The sequence below is a fragment of the Odocoileus virginianus genome, chromosome 24 (genome assembly GCF_023699985.2).
Source record: "Odocoileus virginianus isolate 20LAN1187 ecotype Illinois chromosome 24, Ovbor_1.2, whole genome shotgun sequence".
Lineage (NCBI taxonomy): Eukaryota > Metazoa > Chordata > Mammalia > Artiodactyla > Cervidae > Odocoileus > Odocoileus virginianus.
This window is the reverse complement of record NC_069697.1, coordinates 27,685,850-27,704,336: the sequence shown is the minus strand read 5'-3', so window position 1 is coordinate 27,704,336 and position 18,487 is coordinate 27,685,850. Positions and strand designations below refer to the sequence as shown.

The 18,487-nt window shown below is 44.1% G+C and overlaps 1 protein-coding gene across 2 annotated transcripts in view; it reads right to left on the bottom strand.

The window, feature by feature from the left end:
• Nucleotides 1–15,253: 15,253 nt before the first annotated feature.
• FAIM2 (Fas apoptotic inhibitory molecule 2) overlaps nucleotides 15,254–18,487 on the bottom strand; it is a 32,950-nt gene continuing 29,716 nt past the window's right edge. For both annotated transcript variants that reach the window (XM_020908199.2, XM_070454459.1), the window contains one exon: nucleotides 15,254–17,173. In XM_020908199.2, coding sequence (XP_020763858.1) covers nucleotides 17,024–17,173 — 150 coding nt within the window. In that variant the 3' untranslated portion in view covers nucleotides 15,254–17,023. The remainder of the gene's footprint in view (nucleotides 17,174–18,487) is intronic.

Below are 18,487 nucleotides of genomic sequence, written 5' to 3'. Positions count from 1 at the left end.
AGGAGGACATACAAATGGCCAACAGGTGTATGAAAAGATGATCAACTAGTCATCAGGGAAATGCATATCAAAACCACAATGAGATATCACCTCACAACTATTTAGGGTGGCTATTTTGAAAACAAAAACAAAAGACAAGAGCTATTGACAAAGATGCGGAGAAAGTGGAATGCTTGTGTATTGTTGGTGGAAATGTAAAATGGTGCAGTCTCCATGACAAACAGTATGGATGTTCCTCAAAAAATTAAAAATAAAACTACCACATGATGCCCACAATCCTATTTCTGGGTATTTATCCAAAAGAATTGAAATCAGAATCTTGGAGAGATATTAGTGCTCACATTCTCATTGTGACACTATTCACAATAACCAAGATATGGAAATGACTTACATACCCATCTATAGATTAATAGATAAAAGAAATGTTAATATACATACAATAGAATATTATTGATCTTAAAAAAGAAGGAAGCCTTACCATATGTGACAAAAGGGATGAACCTTGAGGACATTCTGTTGTTGTTGTTGTTGAGTTGCTGAGTTGTGTCCAATTCTTTGAGAGCCCCATGAACTGCAGCACCTTGGGCTCCTCTGTCCTTCACTATCTCCCAGAATTTGCTCAAATCATGTTGATTGAGTCAGTAATGCTATATAACAGTCTCATCCTTTGCCTCCCCTTTCTTCTTTTGCCTTCAATCTTTCCCAGCATCAGGGTCTTTTTTTAATGAGTCAGTTCTTCACATCAGGTGGCCAAAAGATTGGTGCTTCAGCTTCAGTCCTTCAAATGAATATTCAGGGTTGACTTCCTTTAGGATTGACTGGTTTGATCTCCTTGCAGCTCAAGGGACTCTCAAGAAGACATTATGCTAAGTGAAATAAGCCAGTCACAGAAGGACAATTACTGCATGATTCCACCTACATAAGGTATCCAAAATCAAACCCATAGAATAGTATGGTAGTTGCCAAGGGCTGGGGTGAGGGAAAGGGGGAGTGGCTAGTCACTGGTATAAAGTTTGAGGTATGCCAAATGAATAAGTTCTAGAGATCTATTGTACAAAATTGTGTCTATAGATAACAATACTGTACTATACACTTAAAAACCGGTTTCAGGGACCTCCCTGTTGGGTCCAGTGGTTAAGGCTCCATGCTTCCAGTGCAGAGGGTGTGGTTTCAATCCCTGGTCAGAGAACTAAGATCCTACATGCCACGTGGTGTGGCCAAAAAATTAAAATGAAATTGAGTCTTTAAATAAAAATAAAACAAAAACAAAAATGAAATAAAATATTTTTTAAAAACCTGGTTTGATGTAGTGTGATGTGGGTTAGTCTCTCAGTTGTATTCCACTCTTGGCGACCTCAGGGATTATAGTCTGCTAGGTTCTGCTTTTGTTAAGTATTCTTTCTGCAATGAAATAAAATAAACCCCAAATTCCATAGAGGATGCAAGTAGGCAACAAAAGCCAGGTCTGTTTTGGGAAAACTGAAAAGGAAGAAAGGAAGGAACTGAACTGAAACAGACCTGGTGGAATGGAGCTAGGCAAAATGTGGCTGAACCAAAGACAAGATAAAAACAGAGCTGGTGAGAAACTGGGTGGGAGGGGGGCTGGATGAGGCGTTCGCCTAGGTAGCGGGTTCAAGTTAGCAGCCAGGATGGCTCAAAATATACAACAGGTTCAGCCAGGGGTCTGCAAAGGTGGTGTGACTTCTGCCCACCTGGCCAGTCATCTGAAAGAGGCCTCCAGCTTCATGAAGCCAGTGATAGGCTGAATTTCTTCCTAGGACTGAAGCATGACTTCTGCAGACAGTGCCGGAAAGTGCTGTCAGAGATTAAAATAGGCCCTGTCCCTTTTCCTCTCAATTTTTACTTCACATGTTCATCTCTGTCTGATGTATCAGATAGAGGGGACATAAGTTAATGACCAAAAGTCATGGTGGAATTGAGTTAGCCACAATATTCTTCTAGAAAAAAGATGGCGTTGCAGGACAGCAGCACCACCATTTCTCTCCCCAGTGTTCCACAGATTTTGGTAAGCTGAGATTACCCCTTTTTGTCACTAGGTGGCGCTAGCACAAACGTGACAATCCTTAATTTTCAAAGAGCAGGAATCACCTTTTTTCTGTAAGCACTCTTTCTGTTGTTTGCCTGTTTAGACACAGTGTATATATATTTACCAGTAAAGAGTTTAATTTCATTAAGGACATGGGCATGGCTTTTGAGTTTTCAAAACATTGTTCACCTGTAAAGAAATAGGCAACAGTCCTAGGTGGTGAATGGGAGGCCCCCGGGGAAGCAAAGACAGAAGTGGCCTGGTAATGTTACATTACCTGGTAATGTTCCATATATATGGAAACTGAAATGCCTCAGAAGTGAGCCCATAGACATTTGAATTGGACTGACTCTGGGCACTTTTTGAACCTATCATTTTTCAGAGCCCAGTCAGCCTAAGTGACCTGACAGTACTCAACCTGAGCCTGAGTAATCAGCCCTCAAATAGCTGTTGTTGTTCAGTCACTAAGTCGTGTCCTACTCTTTGTGACCCCATGGACTGCAGCAGCCAGGCTCCTCTGTCCTCCGCTATCTCCTCGAGTTTGTTCAAAATCATGTCTATCGAGTCAGTGGTGCTATCTAACCATCTCATCCTCTGCCACACCCTTCTCCTGCCTTCAATCTTTCCCAGCATCAGGGAAATAGCTGTGATAGCACCTAAGAGCATGCTCTGTGCTGTATTTGGCTAGATTTTGTGGAGCCTGATGTTTACACAATTGTAGGGGTGGGTTTGGTGACATAATTCCCTGATGGCTCGGTGGTAAAGTATCTGCCACTGATTCTTTAGAATTCACAGATTCAAAGAATCTGCTGCAATGAGGAGACCAGAAGATGAAGGTTTGATCTCTGGGTCGGGAAGATTGCCTGGAGCTGGAAATGGCAACCCACTCCAGTATTCTTGCCTGGAAAATCCCATAAACAGAAGACCCTCACAGTCTATAGTCCATAGGGTCGCAAAGAGTTGGACACAACTGAGCTTGCACACACACGGACGCATGTAGTCTTTAAAGAAAAATTACAAACGTAAAGATAGGTGTGAATGTGAATATTTATTTACAATGAGAAAATAAATCACAACAAATTATAAATTTTAAAAATCTGAAAAATACTACAAACATCACAATAATTCCCATTATAGTTGGATGAATCAAATGCCAGTCATACTTGAATATTACTTTTTTCTTACATTTTTTGGCTGTATATGCTTTGATAGCTTCTTCATATGATAATTTGAAAAGGAAACAGTAACCCACTCCAGTATTCTTGCCTGGGAAATCCCATGGATAGAGGAGTCTGGTGGGCTATACAGTCCATGGGGTGACAAAGAGTTGGACATGACTGAGTGACTAATACTTTCAAATGATAATGATTTGAAAATAGCATTTTACTAAAAGGAATAGAAAGATGATTTAGTCTTTTCTTAGCTTGGCAGATAAAATTTGTCTTTTTATTATTTGATCACTTAGAAAAATTTCTTTCAAGGTCATGATTTATTATTGACAATGTCATGTAAATGTTTAGGTTTGTTATCAAATTGGGAAAAAAACTTGATCAAGTTTTTTTCATCTTGGAAGCTATATGATTTCAGAGCTTTTCAAATTTTCTTGTGCAGGGATTAATCTTAGATATATTCTTCAAATTGACTACACTTACTGGCTAATTTGTCTTTGAAAACCTTGTTACAAATGGTGTATTTGAGTTATTTTATTATGTGTATTGGTATTAGTAATTTGTGTCATCAAAAACTGTAAAGATAGAAGTTTTGATAAATCACATTTTGAACAGTTCCTATAAAAGAGAGAAAAGAATGCATGGTACATTTATAATACTATGTGCTGTGTTATGGAGTATACTGATGACATAACAAAACTTGTTTTGCCTGAAATCAATAAGGATAGAGTCTTCTGCTTGTATTTTCATATAGATGAAGAATAGAGTTTTCTTCAGACTAGCTTCATACATTTTCTTTTCTTTCTATTTTTAAAATGTGTTTATTTTTCTAGTATATATTCTTTTTCATTAATTTTTATTGGAGTATAGTTGATTTATAATGTGCTAGTTTCTGCTGAACAGAGAATTAAATCAGTTATACGTATATCCACTCTTTAGATTCTTTTTCCATATAAGTCATTACAGAGCATTGGATAGAGTTCCCTGTGTTATACAATAGTTCTTATTAGTTATATAATTTATATGTACTGGTGTGTATATGTCAACCCCAGTCTCCCAGTTTATCCCTCCCCCTCTCTCCCTTGGTAACCACAAATTTGTTTTCTGTATCTGTGACTCTATTTCTGTTTTGTAAATAGGTTCATTTGTACCATTTTTTTTAGATTCCAGATATAAGCAATATCATATGATATTTGTCTTTCTCTGTCTGACTTTGACGTCATACATTCTCAAAACTTGATTTCCTTCTTCTCCAACACACTTCCGGTACAAAGTGCAGTAGGTCACGTTTAGATCTTGATTTGACCTCTGGTCTTGCACTCTCAGGTCACAACTTCAGGTGAGTCAGAGTTATGGGTGGATAAGAGATTCCTGGAACTACTCCATCTGGGCAGCAGGTCGTAGCCATAATAGATCAGCTATAAATAGAAGTGACTGTAAATTATGTGAATAGATCCCAAACTGGAGTGTATCCCCAGCTAAACTTCTCTTAGCTGGATTCCAGGAAAGTTTGTGGCCATTTCAGCGTTGTCTAACACAAGAGAAAGTGTGAAGGAGGGGAAGTCAAAGTGGAGATAGCTGTCTTAATCAACTGCCATTAATCAGCTACAATAGTAACTGTTTCAAATTTTATAAAATCAAATGATCTTGTGAATACAAGGGCCTTGGAAGGGTCCTTTGTGTGAGTGAGGACCCTGAAGGTTGAGTTTCATTAGTTCCATAGTAAATCCATCTTTGCCCTGCACAGAATATGTATCCGAGCACAGTTAAAATGAAGCAGTATATGTAGAACTGGAAATATCCAAGTTAGGAATCATTCACATGTATAGTGGCATCTATCACCTCCCAAGGAAGCTGTGCCACTGACATCCTGTCCATGGTCCAGCCCATCCTACCCACCCATCCTGTCCCTCTCTAATCATGCCCCAGAAACTCTGCTCAGCCCCTGCTCTCCCACCTCACCCACTGCCTCAGAACTGAGGGTTAAGTGGGAATCTACACATATTTTAAAATATTGAATCTATATTACTGCTGAAACCATGTTCCAACAAGGGACTCGTACCTGGACTTCTGGAACACAATCTATAAATGGAGAGTTTGCTGTTTATTATAGTTGAGAAATTCTGCTATTAATCCTTGTGGAGTTTTAAACCCCTTGGGAATAATGGCCATACAATTTGTAAATGGAATATTATAGCCAAAAGGCAACCGACAGAGTACCAATTCTAAACCTCTCACTTTCAGGTGAGGAGATAAAGTCAATTTCTCTGAAGACAGAGGTTAGTAAGGGTCAGTTAGGTGCTGTAACAAACAACCCCCAATCTCAGTGGCTTACCACAATAAAGATTTATTTCTTCCTCGTGTCTCAATTCATTGTGAGTCAAGAATAGGATGAAGGGGACCTCTGCTTCTCAGAGACTTCATGGACACATCTAGAAGCTCTAAAAAACATTTGGAAACGTTTCACTGAAGACCAATAAACACATGAAAAAAATGTTAAACATCACTAGCCATCACTAAACCTCATTAGCATGCAATGCAAACTAAGGCCATCACAAACTGTCCCTATACATCTATTAGAACAGTGAAAAATAAAAGCATATTGACAACACCGATCGCTTGAATTTTTGGATGCAGAGAAACTGGATCTGTCAAATATTTGTTGGTGAGAACGTGAAATGGCACATCCATTCTGGAAAAGAGTCAGGCACATTCTTAAAAACAAACAACAAACAACTGGAGTTGGGAAGAATGAGGACAGATACAGCTTTTCTTTCAGGGAGACAAAGTGTTCTAAAATTAGATTGTAGTGATGGTTTATTCACACCCTTTAAATATACTAAAAAATGTTAAGTAGATAAATTGTGTGATTATTATATCTCAATAAATCTCTTTTTTTAAAAAAATGAACATGTACTTACCCTATGACCCCAGCAATCATACTCCTGGGCATTTATCCTAGAGAAATGAAAGCTTGTATCCACATAAAACCTCTACATGAATGTTCATGTGGCTTTATTTGTTGTAGCTAAAAATGGAAAAGAACCAAACGCCCTTCAGTGACTGAATGGTTAAACAATCTGTGGTACATCTACAGCATGGACCGTTACTCAGCAATAAAAGGAACGAACTGCTGATACATGCAACAATTTGGGTGGATGTTAAAGCTTTATGCTGGGTGGGAAAAAAATCTCAAAAAAGTAAAAAACTGTACAGTTCCATTTATATAACATTTTAAAAATGGAAAAATCATAGAAAATGCAAGACAGATCTGTGGGGGCTTGCTAGGGTTAGGGATGAAAGCGGCATGGATGTGAGTATCACGTGGTAGCTTAATGGAGATGTGTATGATGGTGGAAGGGTTCTGTGTCTTGATTATAGTGGTGGCTTCATGAAGCTATGTGATAACATGCCACAGAATTATGTGCACAATTTTCACCCATGTTGATTTCCCAGTTTGGGTAGTGTTGTGTGATTATATAAGATGTTATCATAGAGGGAAACATGGAAGAGTACGCGGGAACCTCACTGTCCCTTTTTGTCCCTTTTTGTGACTTCTGGTACATCGATAAATGTTTCAAAATAAAAAGTTTTTAAAATATGAGGAATTATTAGAGAATCAATATAATTTCCTGAAAGTCCTATTGGGAGTATAATAGATAAAAATAGTTCCACAATGAGACATAACATGGTACATTTTCAAAACATTGAGGACAAAAAGGAAATCCAACATGTTTCCAGAAAGATTAAAACAAAAGAAGCAGGTAAAGGATCAAGGATCATAATAGCACTGGATTTCTCAACAGCCATACTGGCAGCCTAGAAGACAGTGAAACAATGCCTTGAATATTCTGAAAGAAAGGTTATTTCCAATCTTTCATTCTATATTCAGTCTAGTGATTAATGAAGTGTGAAGATAGAATGAAGACATTTCCAGACTCAAAAGAAGCCAAAACTGTTATTTTCAAAGAACTACTTCTCAGGACACTACTGAAAAATGTTTTCCACCAAAATGAGATAGGAAACCAAGAAAGAGAAATTCACGGAATCTAGATTGCAAGTTTCTAACAGAGGAGAGTGATGAAGGGAATCCTCAGTATGGGGATGAAGGAAAATTCCTGGATAATAGTTGTACAGCAGGTCTTTAGAGTAACCAATGCAAGTGAGAGGATTCAGGATATTCAGAAAAGAAGAGGGGCTCAACAAGATGAAACTGATAGAACATCTAGTACATTTGAACATGCCGAGAGAATGTTTACCCACTTAGGGGAGAGTTAAGAAATAAGTTGTTAATGGGAACATAAAAACTAAGCACGTGGAGACTTCCCTGGTAATCCAGTGGTTAAGAATCTGCCTTGCAATGCAGGGGAGCCAGGTTGGATCCCTGGTCGCGAAACTAAGATCCTACATGCTGTCAAGCAACTAATCACTCAAGATAACAACAAAAGATTCCACTTGATGAAGTGGGGATCCTGAATGCCACAACTGAGACATATAGCAGCCCTCCCCCCAAAAAAAACCTGTTAAAAAATAAGCAAATGAAGAACAACTAACAACAACAATGATTAACCTCAAGAAAAACAAAATATGCAGGAAAGGAAAATAATCATTGTATACTACATAGTTCAGTGGTCACCAGGGTTTTGAGTCTTAACAATGGAGACATTAAATATTGATCAATCCATAATTATCCAAATCAGAAGAACTTGGGGTGGGGTGGGGAGGAGGAAGAATGTGTCACAAGTACATGCACACAGGCACTTGATTCCCATCTCTCTCGCAGTTTGTTTTTAATTCTTTCTGTTTCTTTCTCTGACTGCCCTTTTCTCTTTTCAAACTAATGTATTTCCCAAGCTTTCTATAATGAATATGTATTAAATTTGTAGTCATAAAAAATAAGTTATTACAAAGAAAAAATTAGGAACTGTGTCTACAAACAGCCTCAGATCCTCTTCTAATTCACCTGGACTTAGCATCTGTGACTTTTTCTAAATGCTATTTGAGCTTACTTACATTTTTAGCGTGTCCCACCACTTGAATTTAGTGAATTCCACAAGGGCACCCTGCTGTGCAGTGTTCTTTCATAAAATCTTGTATTTTTCATTTATCATCTTTCAAATCCAAGGGACTCTTTGCATTCAAGAATTTTCTAAGGTGTATTCAGAATAATGTGACAGAGTCAAGATCTGTGAAGGGAAGCAGTGTGAGAAGATATTTGCCAATAATATATCCAGTAGGGGTTGATATCCAAAATATATAAAGAATTCATACAACTCAGCAACAAAAAACCAAATGACCTGATTAAAGAATGGGCAGAGGAGCTAAATAGACATTTTCCCAAAGAAGACATCAGTTCAGTTCAGTTCAGTTGCTCAGTCGTGTCCGACTCTTTGTGACCCCATGAATCACAGCACTCCCGGAGTCTACTCAAACTCATGTCCATCGAGTCGGTGATGCCATCCAGCCATCTCATCCTCTGTCGTCCCCTTCTTCTCCTGCCCCCAATCCTTCCCAGCATCAGGGCCTTTTCCAATGAGTCAACTCTTCGCATGAGGTGGCCAAAGTATTGGAGTTCAGCTTCAGCATCAGTCCTTCCAATGAACACCCAGAACTGATCTCCCCTAGGATGGACTGGTTGGATCTCCTTGCAGTCCCAGGGACTCTCAAGAGTCTTCTCCAACACCACAGTTCAAAAGCATCAATTCTTTGGCACTCAGTTTTCTTCACTGTCCAACTCACACATCCATACATGACCACTGGAAAAACCATAGCCTTGACTAGATGGACCTTTGTTGGCAAAGTAATGTCTCTGCTTTTGAATATGCTATCCAGGTTGGTCATAACTTTCCTTCCAAGGAGTAAGTGCCTTTTAATTTCATGGCTGCAGTCACCATCTGCAGTGATTTTGGAGCCAAAAAAAATAAAGTCTGACACTGTTTCCACTGTTTCCCCATGTAGTTCCCATGAAGTGATGGAACCAGATGACATGATCTTAGGTTTCTGAATGTTGAGCTTTAAGCCAACTTTTTCACTCTCCTCTTTCACTTTCATCAAGAGGCTTTTTAGATCCTCTTCACTTTCTGCCGTAAGGGTGGTGTCATCTGCATATCTGAGGTTACTGATATTTCCCCCGGCAAACTTGATTCCAGCTTGTGCTTCAAAGAAGACATACAGATGACCAACTGACACGTGAAGAGATGTTCATTATCACTAACTATTGCTGCTGCTGCTGCTGCTGCTAAGTCGCTTCAGTCGTGTCTGACTCTGTGCAACCCCATAGAGGGCAGCCCGCTATTAGGGACATGCAAATCAAAACCACGATGAGCTATTACTTCATGCTTGTTAGAATAAATAAAAAGGCAAGACCTAAGTGTTGGCAAGGAGGAGAAAAGGAGGCCCTGTGCAGTGTTGGTGGGAATGTAAACTGGGGCAGCCAGATATACTGAACTCAGTATATTTTCAAAATATTAAAACTAGAAATGATCCAGAAATCCCAGTTCTGGGTATTTATCCAAAGAATATGAAAATGCTAATTTGAAAAGATATAAGCATTCTTATGTTCATCACAGCATTATCTACAGTAGCCAAGATATGGAACCTAAGTGCCCATCAATGGATGAATGGATAAAGAAAATGACACAATGGAATAGTATTCAGCCATAAAAAGGATGGAATCATGCTGATTGTGACAACATGGATGAACCTGGAGTGTGTTATGCTGAGTGAAACAAATCAGATGAAAAAAGAAAACTACCATATGATTTCATTCATATGTGTAATATAAAAACCAAATCAAGCAAAATAAATGAGCAAACCAAACAAAAACAAACTTATAGAGAAAAAAATAGTAGTTACTAGAGGGGAAGGGGTAGTAGTGGGGGCAAATTGGATAAAGAGGATCAACTGTATGGTGATGCATGGAAACTAAATTTTTGGTGAGCATGCTGTATGGTATACAGAAGCAAAAATGTGGGGATGTACATGTGAAACTTATATGTACATGTGAAGCTTGGGTTTTACAGTCACACCTTTGGCTTCATCTTTGCTAGGAGATCATGTTTTCCTGACAGTACCCTGGATTTAATCTTTGGCCTGAGGTCTTTAATAAAGTATTCTTTGCTGGCTGGATAGACAGTCCCAAGTTTTTATATCTCCTCCAAATTTTGTTTAACAGAATAATTTCTTCTTTAGCTCTTCTCTCACTATCTGTTTCTTATGAGTCAAAGCCAAAACAAGCCAACTGATATTTCAACATTCTGCCTGGAAATAGTCTTAGCCAGATCCATCAGTTCATTAGGTATTTTTTCTAGTTTTCACATTAAAAAGTTTTGACATAAAAAGGGTCTGTGTTCCTCTGGGTTTCAATTATATTTTCCTTTGAACCTTTATATGCAGTCTCCTGGTGGTCCTTCAAGTTTCCTTAACAGTCTCATTGAGACTTGTTAGGTATCTTCTACCACCTGGTCCCCAAACCAATGCTGTACTTTTGAAGTTTTTTGACAGCAGTGTCTCACTTCCCAGGACCAGATTCTGTTCCAGTTACCTATTGTTGTTCAGTCACTAAGTTATGCCCGACTCTTTGTGACCCAAAGGACTGTGGCATGCCAGGCTTCCCAGTCCTTCGCTGTCTCCTGGAGTTTGCTCAAACTCCCCTCCATTGAGTTGATGAGCCATCCAAACATCTCATCCTCTGTCATCCCCTTTTCCTCCTGCCCTCAGTTTTTCCCAGCATTAGGATCTTATCCGATGAGTCAGCTCTTTGCATCAGGTGGCCAAAGTATTGGAGCTTTAGCTTCAGCATCAATCCTTCCAATGGATATTCAGGGTTGATATCCTTTAGGAATGACTGGTTTCATTTCCTTGCTGTCCAAGGGACTCTCAAAAGTCTTCTCCAGCACCACAATTCAAAAGCATCAATTCTTTGACACTCAGCCTTCTTTATGGTCCAACTCTCATATCTGTACATGACTACTGGAAAAGAAAAAACATAGCTTTGACTCAACAGACTTTGCAGTGGCCACAGGACTGGAAAAGGCCAGTTTTCATTCCAATCCCAGGAAGGACAACACCGAGGAATGTTCAAACTACCGTACTATTGGCTCATTTCACATGCTAGCAAGGGAATGCTCAAAATCCTTCAATCTAGGCTTCAACAGTATGTGAACTGAGAACTTCCTAGATTTAAGGTGGGCCCTAAATCCGATGACAAGTATCCTTATAAGGGAAAAGAGAGAAATTTGAGACTCAGAGACACAGAGGAAAAGGCCAGATGAAGACAGAGGCAAAGACTGGAGGGCAGCCACCAGCCAAGGAACACCAAGGATTGTCTGCAATCACCAGATGCTGGGAGAGAGACACGGAGTGAATTCTCCCTCAGAGTGTCCACAAGGAACCAACCCTCACAACACCTGGATTTCAGGCTTCAAGCCTCCGCAATGTGAGAGAATAACTTAGTTCTGTTGTTTTAAGCCATCCAGTTTGCAGTAATTTGTTATGGCGGCCCTAGAAACATGTATGGTGTGAGAGCTGGACCATAAAGAAGGCTGAGCACTGAAGAATTGATGCTTTTGAACTGTGGTGTTGGAGAAGACTCTTGAGAGTCCCTTGGACTGCAAGAAGATCAAACCAGTCAATCGTAAAGGAAATCAGCCCCGAATATTCATTGGAAGAACTGATGCTGAAGCTGAAACTCCAGTACTTTGGCCACCTGATGTGAAGAACTGACTAACTGGAGAAGACCCTGATGCTGGGAAAGATTGAAGGGAAGAAGAGAAGGGGGCAACAGAGGATGAGATGGTTGGATGGCATCACCGACTCGATGGTCATGAGTTTGAGCAAGCTCTGGGAGCTGGTGATGGACAGGGAAGGCTAGCATGCTGCAGTCCATGGGATCACAAAGAGTCAGACACGACTGAGCAACTGAATAACATCAGCAACTAATGAAGATAGAATGGGTAAATAGATACAGTGAGACTGAAGGGCTGGTTGGAGGCAGGAGGTGGTAAGGGAGCCCAGTGTTGCCAACTTGGGCTGCCATCCTGGTTTTTAAAAATATTTATTATTTATTTGTCTGCCACAGGTCTTAGTTGTAGCACACAGGATCTTGGTCTTCCTTGAGGCATGCAAACTCTTAGTTGCAGCATGTGGGATCTCATTCCCCAACCAGGGATTGAACCCAGGCTCCCTGCATCGGGAGCACAGAGTCTTAGTCACTTGGACACTGGATGGCAGGGAAGTCCCTGTCATTCGTCTGTTTTTGCCAGTCCAGGCCTCTCAATTCAGGCCTCCTTTTTCCACTGCTCCATATCTCCCCAGCACTTGCTTTCCTGCTGGGGCTGCTTTAAGGCACACTTATCTGGGACTCTTGGCTAAATGGTCTGGAGCTGTTGGGTATGTTTTCTCTCCTGCAGCACCAGTGGAGATTTCTTCTCCTATCTCCTGCCAGCTGTGGAAGTGCTTTGTATGCAGTAGGTGCTTAATAAATGTTATTCTTCCTTCAGAGTCCCCAAACTATTGCCCTACTCCTTTCCCTGCTCCAGTTGAATCGATACCAAAAACTTGTCAGAGGTGAGATAAAGTCTTCTCCCTTTGCTCCAGTGCGACGTGTCCCTCCCATATGCCACCTGTAGCCCCAAGTTCCACAAAGGAATTTGGTAATGTCATCATCACCCCACATGTCCTGTAAAACCACCTCCAATCACTCACTCGTGTGTAAATTGGACATGTCACTAACAACCTCTGCTCTTCAGTTTCCTGTTAGGTAAAATAGAAGGGTTGGAAGGGCTTCATTCATTCCTTCCTTCATTTATTTGAAAGCTATTTATTGACACCATTTGCCGTAAGACGTATGAATTCAAGGGTGAACCAGACCTGGTTCACGCCTTCATGCATCTCAGATTTTATAGGAGGAGACAGAAGAGTGGTTAAAATGCACCTAGAGTGGTACAGGGCAGAGGGGCTCTGAGGAAGGAGCAGTCAGGGCACCTGGAGGGAGTAGGGAGAAAGGTTTCCTAGGAAAGGCAACTCTTACTACATAGGCTTCTAGGGAAACAGATTTTGGGTCAAAATAAGGAAGAATTTTCTAACAGAACTGCACACAAAGGAACAGGCTTTCATGGAAGGCCCCCTGTCGGGAGGAGCCTCTGGCAGAGCTGACAGGTGCGAGGATCCAAGAGCCTCCACCGAGGGTCTATTATGTATCAACACAGGGGCCAATGTGGACCGTGGAGAGTTCACTCTCACTTAGCTACGCTGGGGGCATCAGCTCTGGTGTGAATCTCTCCCACTGAATCTGAGTTAAACCTTACACACACACATACGCACACACACTCCCCAAGCCAGAGCCATCTGAGGCGACAAGCAAAAGGCAAGAAAGGAGGCATTTCTGTATCATTGTTACTTTTATTCTTATCTCCTGTCAGACACAGACCAGGAAGGTGAGGCCAGGGAAGGAAACAGCGCGGACCCCGGGAAACTTGAAGGAGCTGAGGCCTGAAGGACTTGTGTCTGGGAGTGTTCTCTGCCCTCAGACATCCGAGAGAAAGCTCTGGGGCTGGGGGGCACAGGGGTGTTTTCCAGCAGAAAGGTAAACAGTGTCTGAGCTGCGACAGTGATTGGACTAAAGGGAACAGCAGGAGAGTGGTCTGGGGGGATCTAAGAGCGGGGAATGAAGGCCAATGGCCAGATCCTGCCTGCAAACCCCAGGCTCCGTCTGCTTTTCCTCAGGCAGCCACAGGGGGGCAGCAAAGTGCTTGTGTGCAATCCCAGGTGGGTCAGGGAGGGAGAGGTGGAGCCTCTTGGAATAAGTCTGGGTCATCCTGACTCCCCTGGCAGGTAAAGCTGAGGCTGGGAGAACCACGATTTCTGGGGCTCCCTCAGGTGATACAGGAGCCACACCTGAGCCTGGAGATTGGTGCTGGAGGCCAGGGACTTGCGTGTACCTCCCTAGCCCCCCCTCCTCATCTACAATCCCCAGGAGAGGATCCTTTGGTTTGTCTTCCCCTTAGTGAGAGGTCTCCCACCCACATCACAGATGGTCAGGCTCCTGGCTGCCTCCAGCTTTATCAAATCAACATGTCCCTTCCCAGGCCCAGCCCCACCCTTGCCAAAAATGTGAGGGGCCAACAGGTTCCCCTCCTCCTCGGCAGCTTGTGGCACCTGCCCAGCTTCAGTTTCTCTGTTTCTTGTAATCCTACATTCCTGTTCCCCGCCCTTCCTCCTTCCAAGATCCATTCAGGTGTCCCCAGGCTCCTCGTGCTTCAGTGCAGGGGGAACAGAGGGACCTCAGTCCTGGCTCCGTCACCAGCTCAGCAAGTCACCCTCTCAGGACCCAGAACAGGGGCCTCTGCAACATACTCTGCTTTGAGGGGGCCCTTAATGGCCTCCTCAATGTTGTTTATAGCTGAGTGGAGTGCTTGCCCCCCACTCCCCCATGCTTTCAGAGTTCAGCCTCAGAAGAGCTTCTCACCCCAGTGTCTTCATGAACTGTCCTATGAGGAGGAAGGCTTGGATCAGTGGATTCTGAGAAGTATGACCAAGGCCCAAGCTGAAAAATTACAGGGCAAGAGGTGGTGGAGATAACCCCTCTAGAACTCAAACTAGAAATCAGAAGAGTAATCAAGGGGACCTCAGAGGAGAGATGAGAAAAAAAAGTCAGTGCAAATAAGTGTTCTGGTGTTTCTCCCTGTGGCATTCTGGCCACGGTCTTCCATTTTGCTGATAGAAAAACTGAATCACAGTTAGCAAGAATCACTTGCTTAATACCATGAGCCCCTTGGCAATGAGGCACCAGAATCCTTCTTCCCAGCTTGTGTCTAGAAGTTGGAAACGATAGAGTACAAAATCCGGTGGTGGGAGCGGGGGAGCAGGGAGATGGAAGGCCAGGGGTGGTACTCAGGACCACAAACTCCCCCAAGCTGTCAGGGCCTGACCACTCAGTCTCATTCCAGCCGCCATCCAGCCTGTTAGCTGTAGGATCTTGGATCAAGCCTATCACCTCAGCTCTCCTTTGTGCCATGGGCATGTGCAGAATACTTCCTTTGCAGGATCGCTGTAATGGGTTTATTTAGATAGCACACAGGGAGCATCCCACCCATGCTCTCAGTTATCTCTGTTTCACATACCACCACCACCACCATCCATTCTTGATTCCCTCTCTCCTCACATCCAAGATGGAACAAAGCTTCAAATGCTTCTACAATATTTCTTACAAGTTGGAGATAGGAAGGATGGAGAAGGAGGGGTTGGGAATACATAGATAACATACCTAGTTACCCTCCCCAGGGGCAAAGAGAGCCACTGGCATGTGGAGAAAGAGGCAACCCTGGAGGGAGCGGTCAAGGAAGGGTCCAGGTATCCACTCTGAACCTCCCTGACTCCACCCAGTAACTTTCCACTGGCTGAGTCAGCCACTAGCCAAGGCAGCTTGCACACCTCCCCCAGGCATGGCCCCCTGGTCCACTCTCCAGCAGACCTGAAGGGGGCTGGTGGCTGACGCATACACTCTGCCTGAGATCTCAGCTGCCTGGAGGCTGATAAGGAGACCCGATCCCATCACATGGGACCAGCCGGAGGGACTTGCCCTGGTTGTTAACATTAGCTGGATGGTTTCCAAATTGGAGAGATGAGGAGATAGGAGTGGAATGATCTGGACCTCTGAACTGAGTGGTCAGAGAAGCTAGGAGTAGGGACATGGGCACTGCCAGTGGAAGCTTCAGGAGGCCCAGCTGGGGATAAGCCAGCAACTGGCAGTGGATGAGGGAGGTTTTGGAAGTAAGATGGGCAGAAAGGCCTTGGGGAAAGGCTGGAGGAAGGGCCCAATATCCTGCGGGGTCGGGGGTGCCACTGGCTCAGCAGCTACAATAAGTCTCCTTTTCCCAGAACACCCAGTCTTCTAGCACCCAAGCCCTTACTCAGCTTCAGGCCTGTGAGGGCAGGCTGGGGATTTAAGAGAAGGCAGTGACAGGACGTCGGTCTCAGTCCTGCCACATCTCCCAGGAGGATGCAGGTCTGAGAGGGTCAGCCATGCCCAGTTGGTTGGCTGCTTGCTCCCTTGGAATCTCAGGACAGGTCTCCACTTAGGAGCAGGGTTCCCCTACACCCACCTCTTGCCCTAGCAGTGCTGTGTTGTGACCCAGGAGGGTAGACCAAGGCAAGCACAGATGGTACTGGCTTCCTGGCCCTCTCTTCTGCCCCAGGGCTCAAGTGCCTAAAACAAGCCCCTGGTCCCACAGCTGAGAGAGGCTGGGAAGCCTGGGACAGCCATACTGTTTACCCAGGACCCCTGCCTCTCCGCAGAGCACCCACATCTTGTCTCCCAGTTGTCCTCCCCACCACTTCCTTACAGAATGTCAAAGCCTAAACTGCTTCCTAAAAGAGGAGGCAGGGTTTGGGCATTGGACAGTGTGCCCCAGGGTCCCATACTGTGGGTGGCCCTAGGAGGAATCACGGTGGGGTGGCAGGCTTCAGCTGGGCTTCCTGGGGCCTCTTTCCCACATTTGAAATCCTGCTGGGCTTCTCCCATGCATCCCATGGGTCCTCAAACCCAGAGAGGCCTCCAGCCTCGATGGTCCCAGTTTGGGAGAGATAACTGGGGGAAGGGGCGGCCAGGGGACAGTATGATCGGGTTCCACAGGGCCCCTGGCGGCATGGGGACAAGCTGCAGAGGGTGGGGCTGAGGACAGTGAGCGGGTTGGCCCAAGGCTGGGCTGGCAGCTAGCTTTATATCTCGGCTTGCAGGAGCACAGGGAGGGTCCGAGGACCAGCAAGGGGGCATTCTCTGAAGGAAGGAGGGGGTGGGAAGGGCTCCTCATTCCCGGTTGGTGCCAAAAAGCTGCAGGAAGAAGGTGAAGATGTAGATGATGTCTAGGTAAATGTTGAGGGCTCCAAAAATATACTCTTCGGGGCTCAGCGAGTGGCGTCGGCTACCCATCAGCAACTGGGTGTCAAATGCCAGGAACTGAGGGAAAGAGGAAGAGAGAGAGAGGTCAGAAGGTCTGCTCGCTGTGACACTGACCACTGACCCACCCAGGCCCACCACCGATATTGTTATTACCTGTGCCCTGGCTGCCCAGTGATCCTCCTGTGAACTTTCTCAACACCTTCTATCCCTAATTTGACACCAATTTACTGAGCACCTACGATGTGCCAGGCACCGATGTGGCAAAGAACAAGACAGACAAGATCCCCGATCTCACAGAGCTCAGAGTCTAGTGGGTAAGTAATTGTTAGTATGGTGAGTAACCAAAGAGAAACCCAAAGTGCCACCAGGGACTGCTAACAGGAACCTGACCTATGTGAGTGTGTCGGGTGTCAAGGAAGGCTTCCTGGAGGAGGGGACCTTCAAGTTGAAGCATAGTCTTCTTGCCATTCTCCTCAGGGCCCTAGTCTTAGAGGATGAATAAATGCTCAGTTTAACAGCGAGCAGGGAACAGGCACTTATTCAGTGCTTTACAGACATTACCTACTTCATCCTAATAACATCAGTATCCAGTAAGGATCCTACCTTTCCGAGAGGAAACCAAGGCCCAGAGATATTCAGTACATAACCAAGGTTACATAGCTGGGAAGTGACAAAGCCAGGATCTGAACCCAAGCAGGCTGACTCCAGAGCCCCCTCCTAGAACCATTCTGCTCTGTGGTTTATGGGCAGTACCCAGGGTTACTGTGTCTTCTGCCAGGAATAAGGCTCGCCCGAGAGCCCCAGCAACCTATTTAGAACTGCAGAGACCATGAGGAACACCACGCCATGCCTGCTTTCTGGGTCTCACCACTCAGTGGTGGGCACTTATGGATGATTACCATATAGCCTTGGAAATGCCATAATTAGGGCTGATTGGGCAGGAGGAAGGTGGCCCAGGAGAGGTGACTCTTTACCTGGGGCTTGCAGGATGAGTAGGGGTTTGCTAGATGAAGTGGGCCTGGGGAAGCCCTGGAGGTGAGGGTGGTGGTGTGAAGAATGAGGAATTCACCATGGGGAGAAGTGGGGCAAAGGGACAGAGAGAGGCCAGAGCCCAGGGGCCAGAGGCTCCAACAGGGAGCAGCTCCAGCCTGTGGGACATCAAAGCACATCACCCTGGAGGGCGGGGAGGTGGCGGTGACTGCAAGTATGGGCTTGAGAGTCAGACTGGCTTGAATTCCAGTCTCAGTTTTGCCACTCACTCGCTCTGGGACTCTGGGCCAGGCTATTCAGTCGCTCTGAGCCGTTGAGTCCAACTCGGCAGAAGGGAGATGAGTGTGCTCACCTCCTGAGGTGATTGTGAGAGTGAGATAA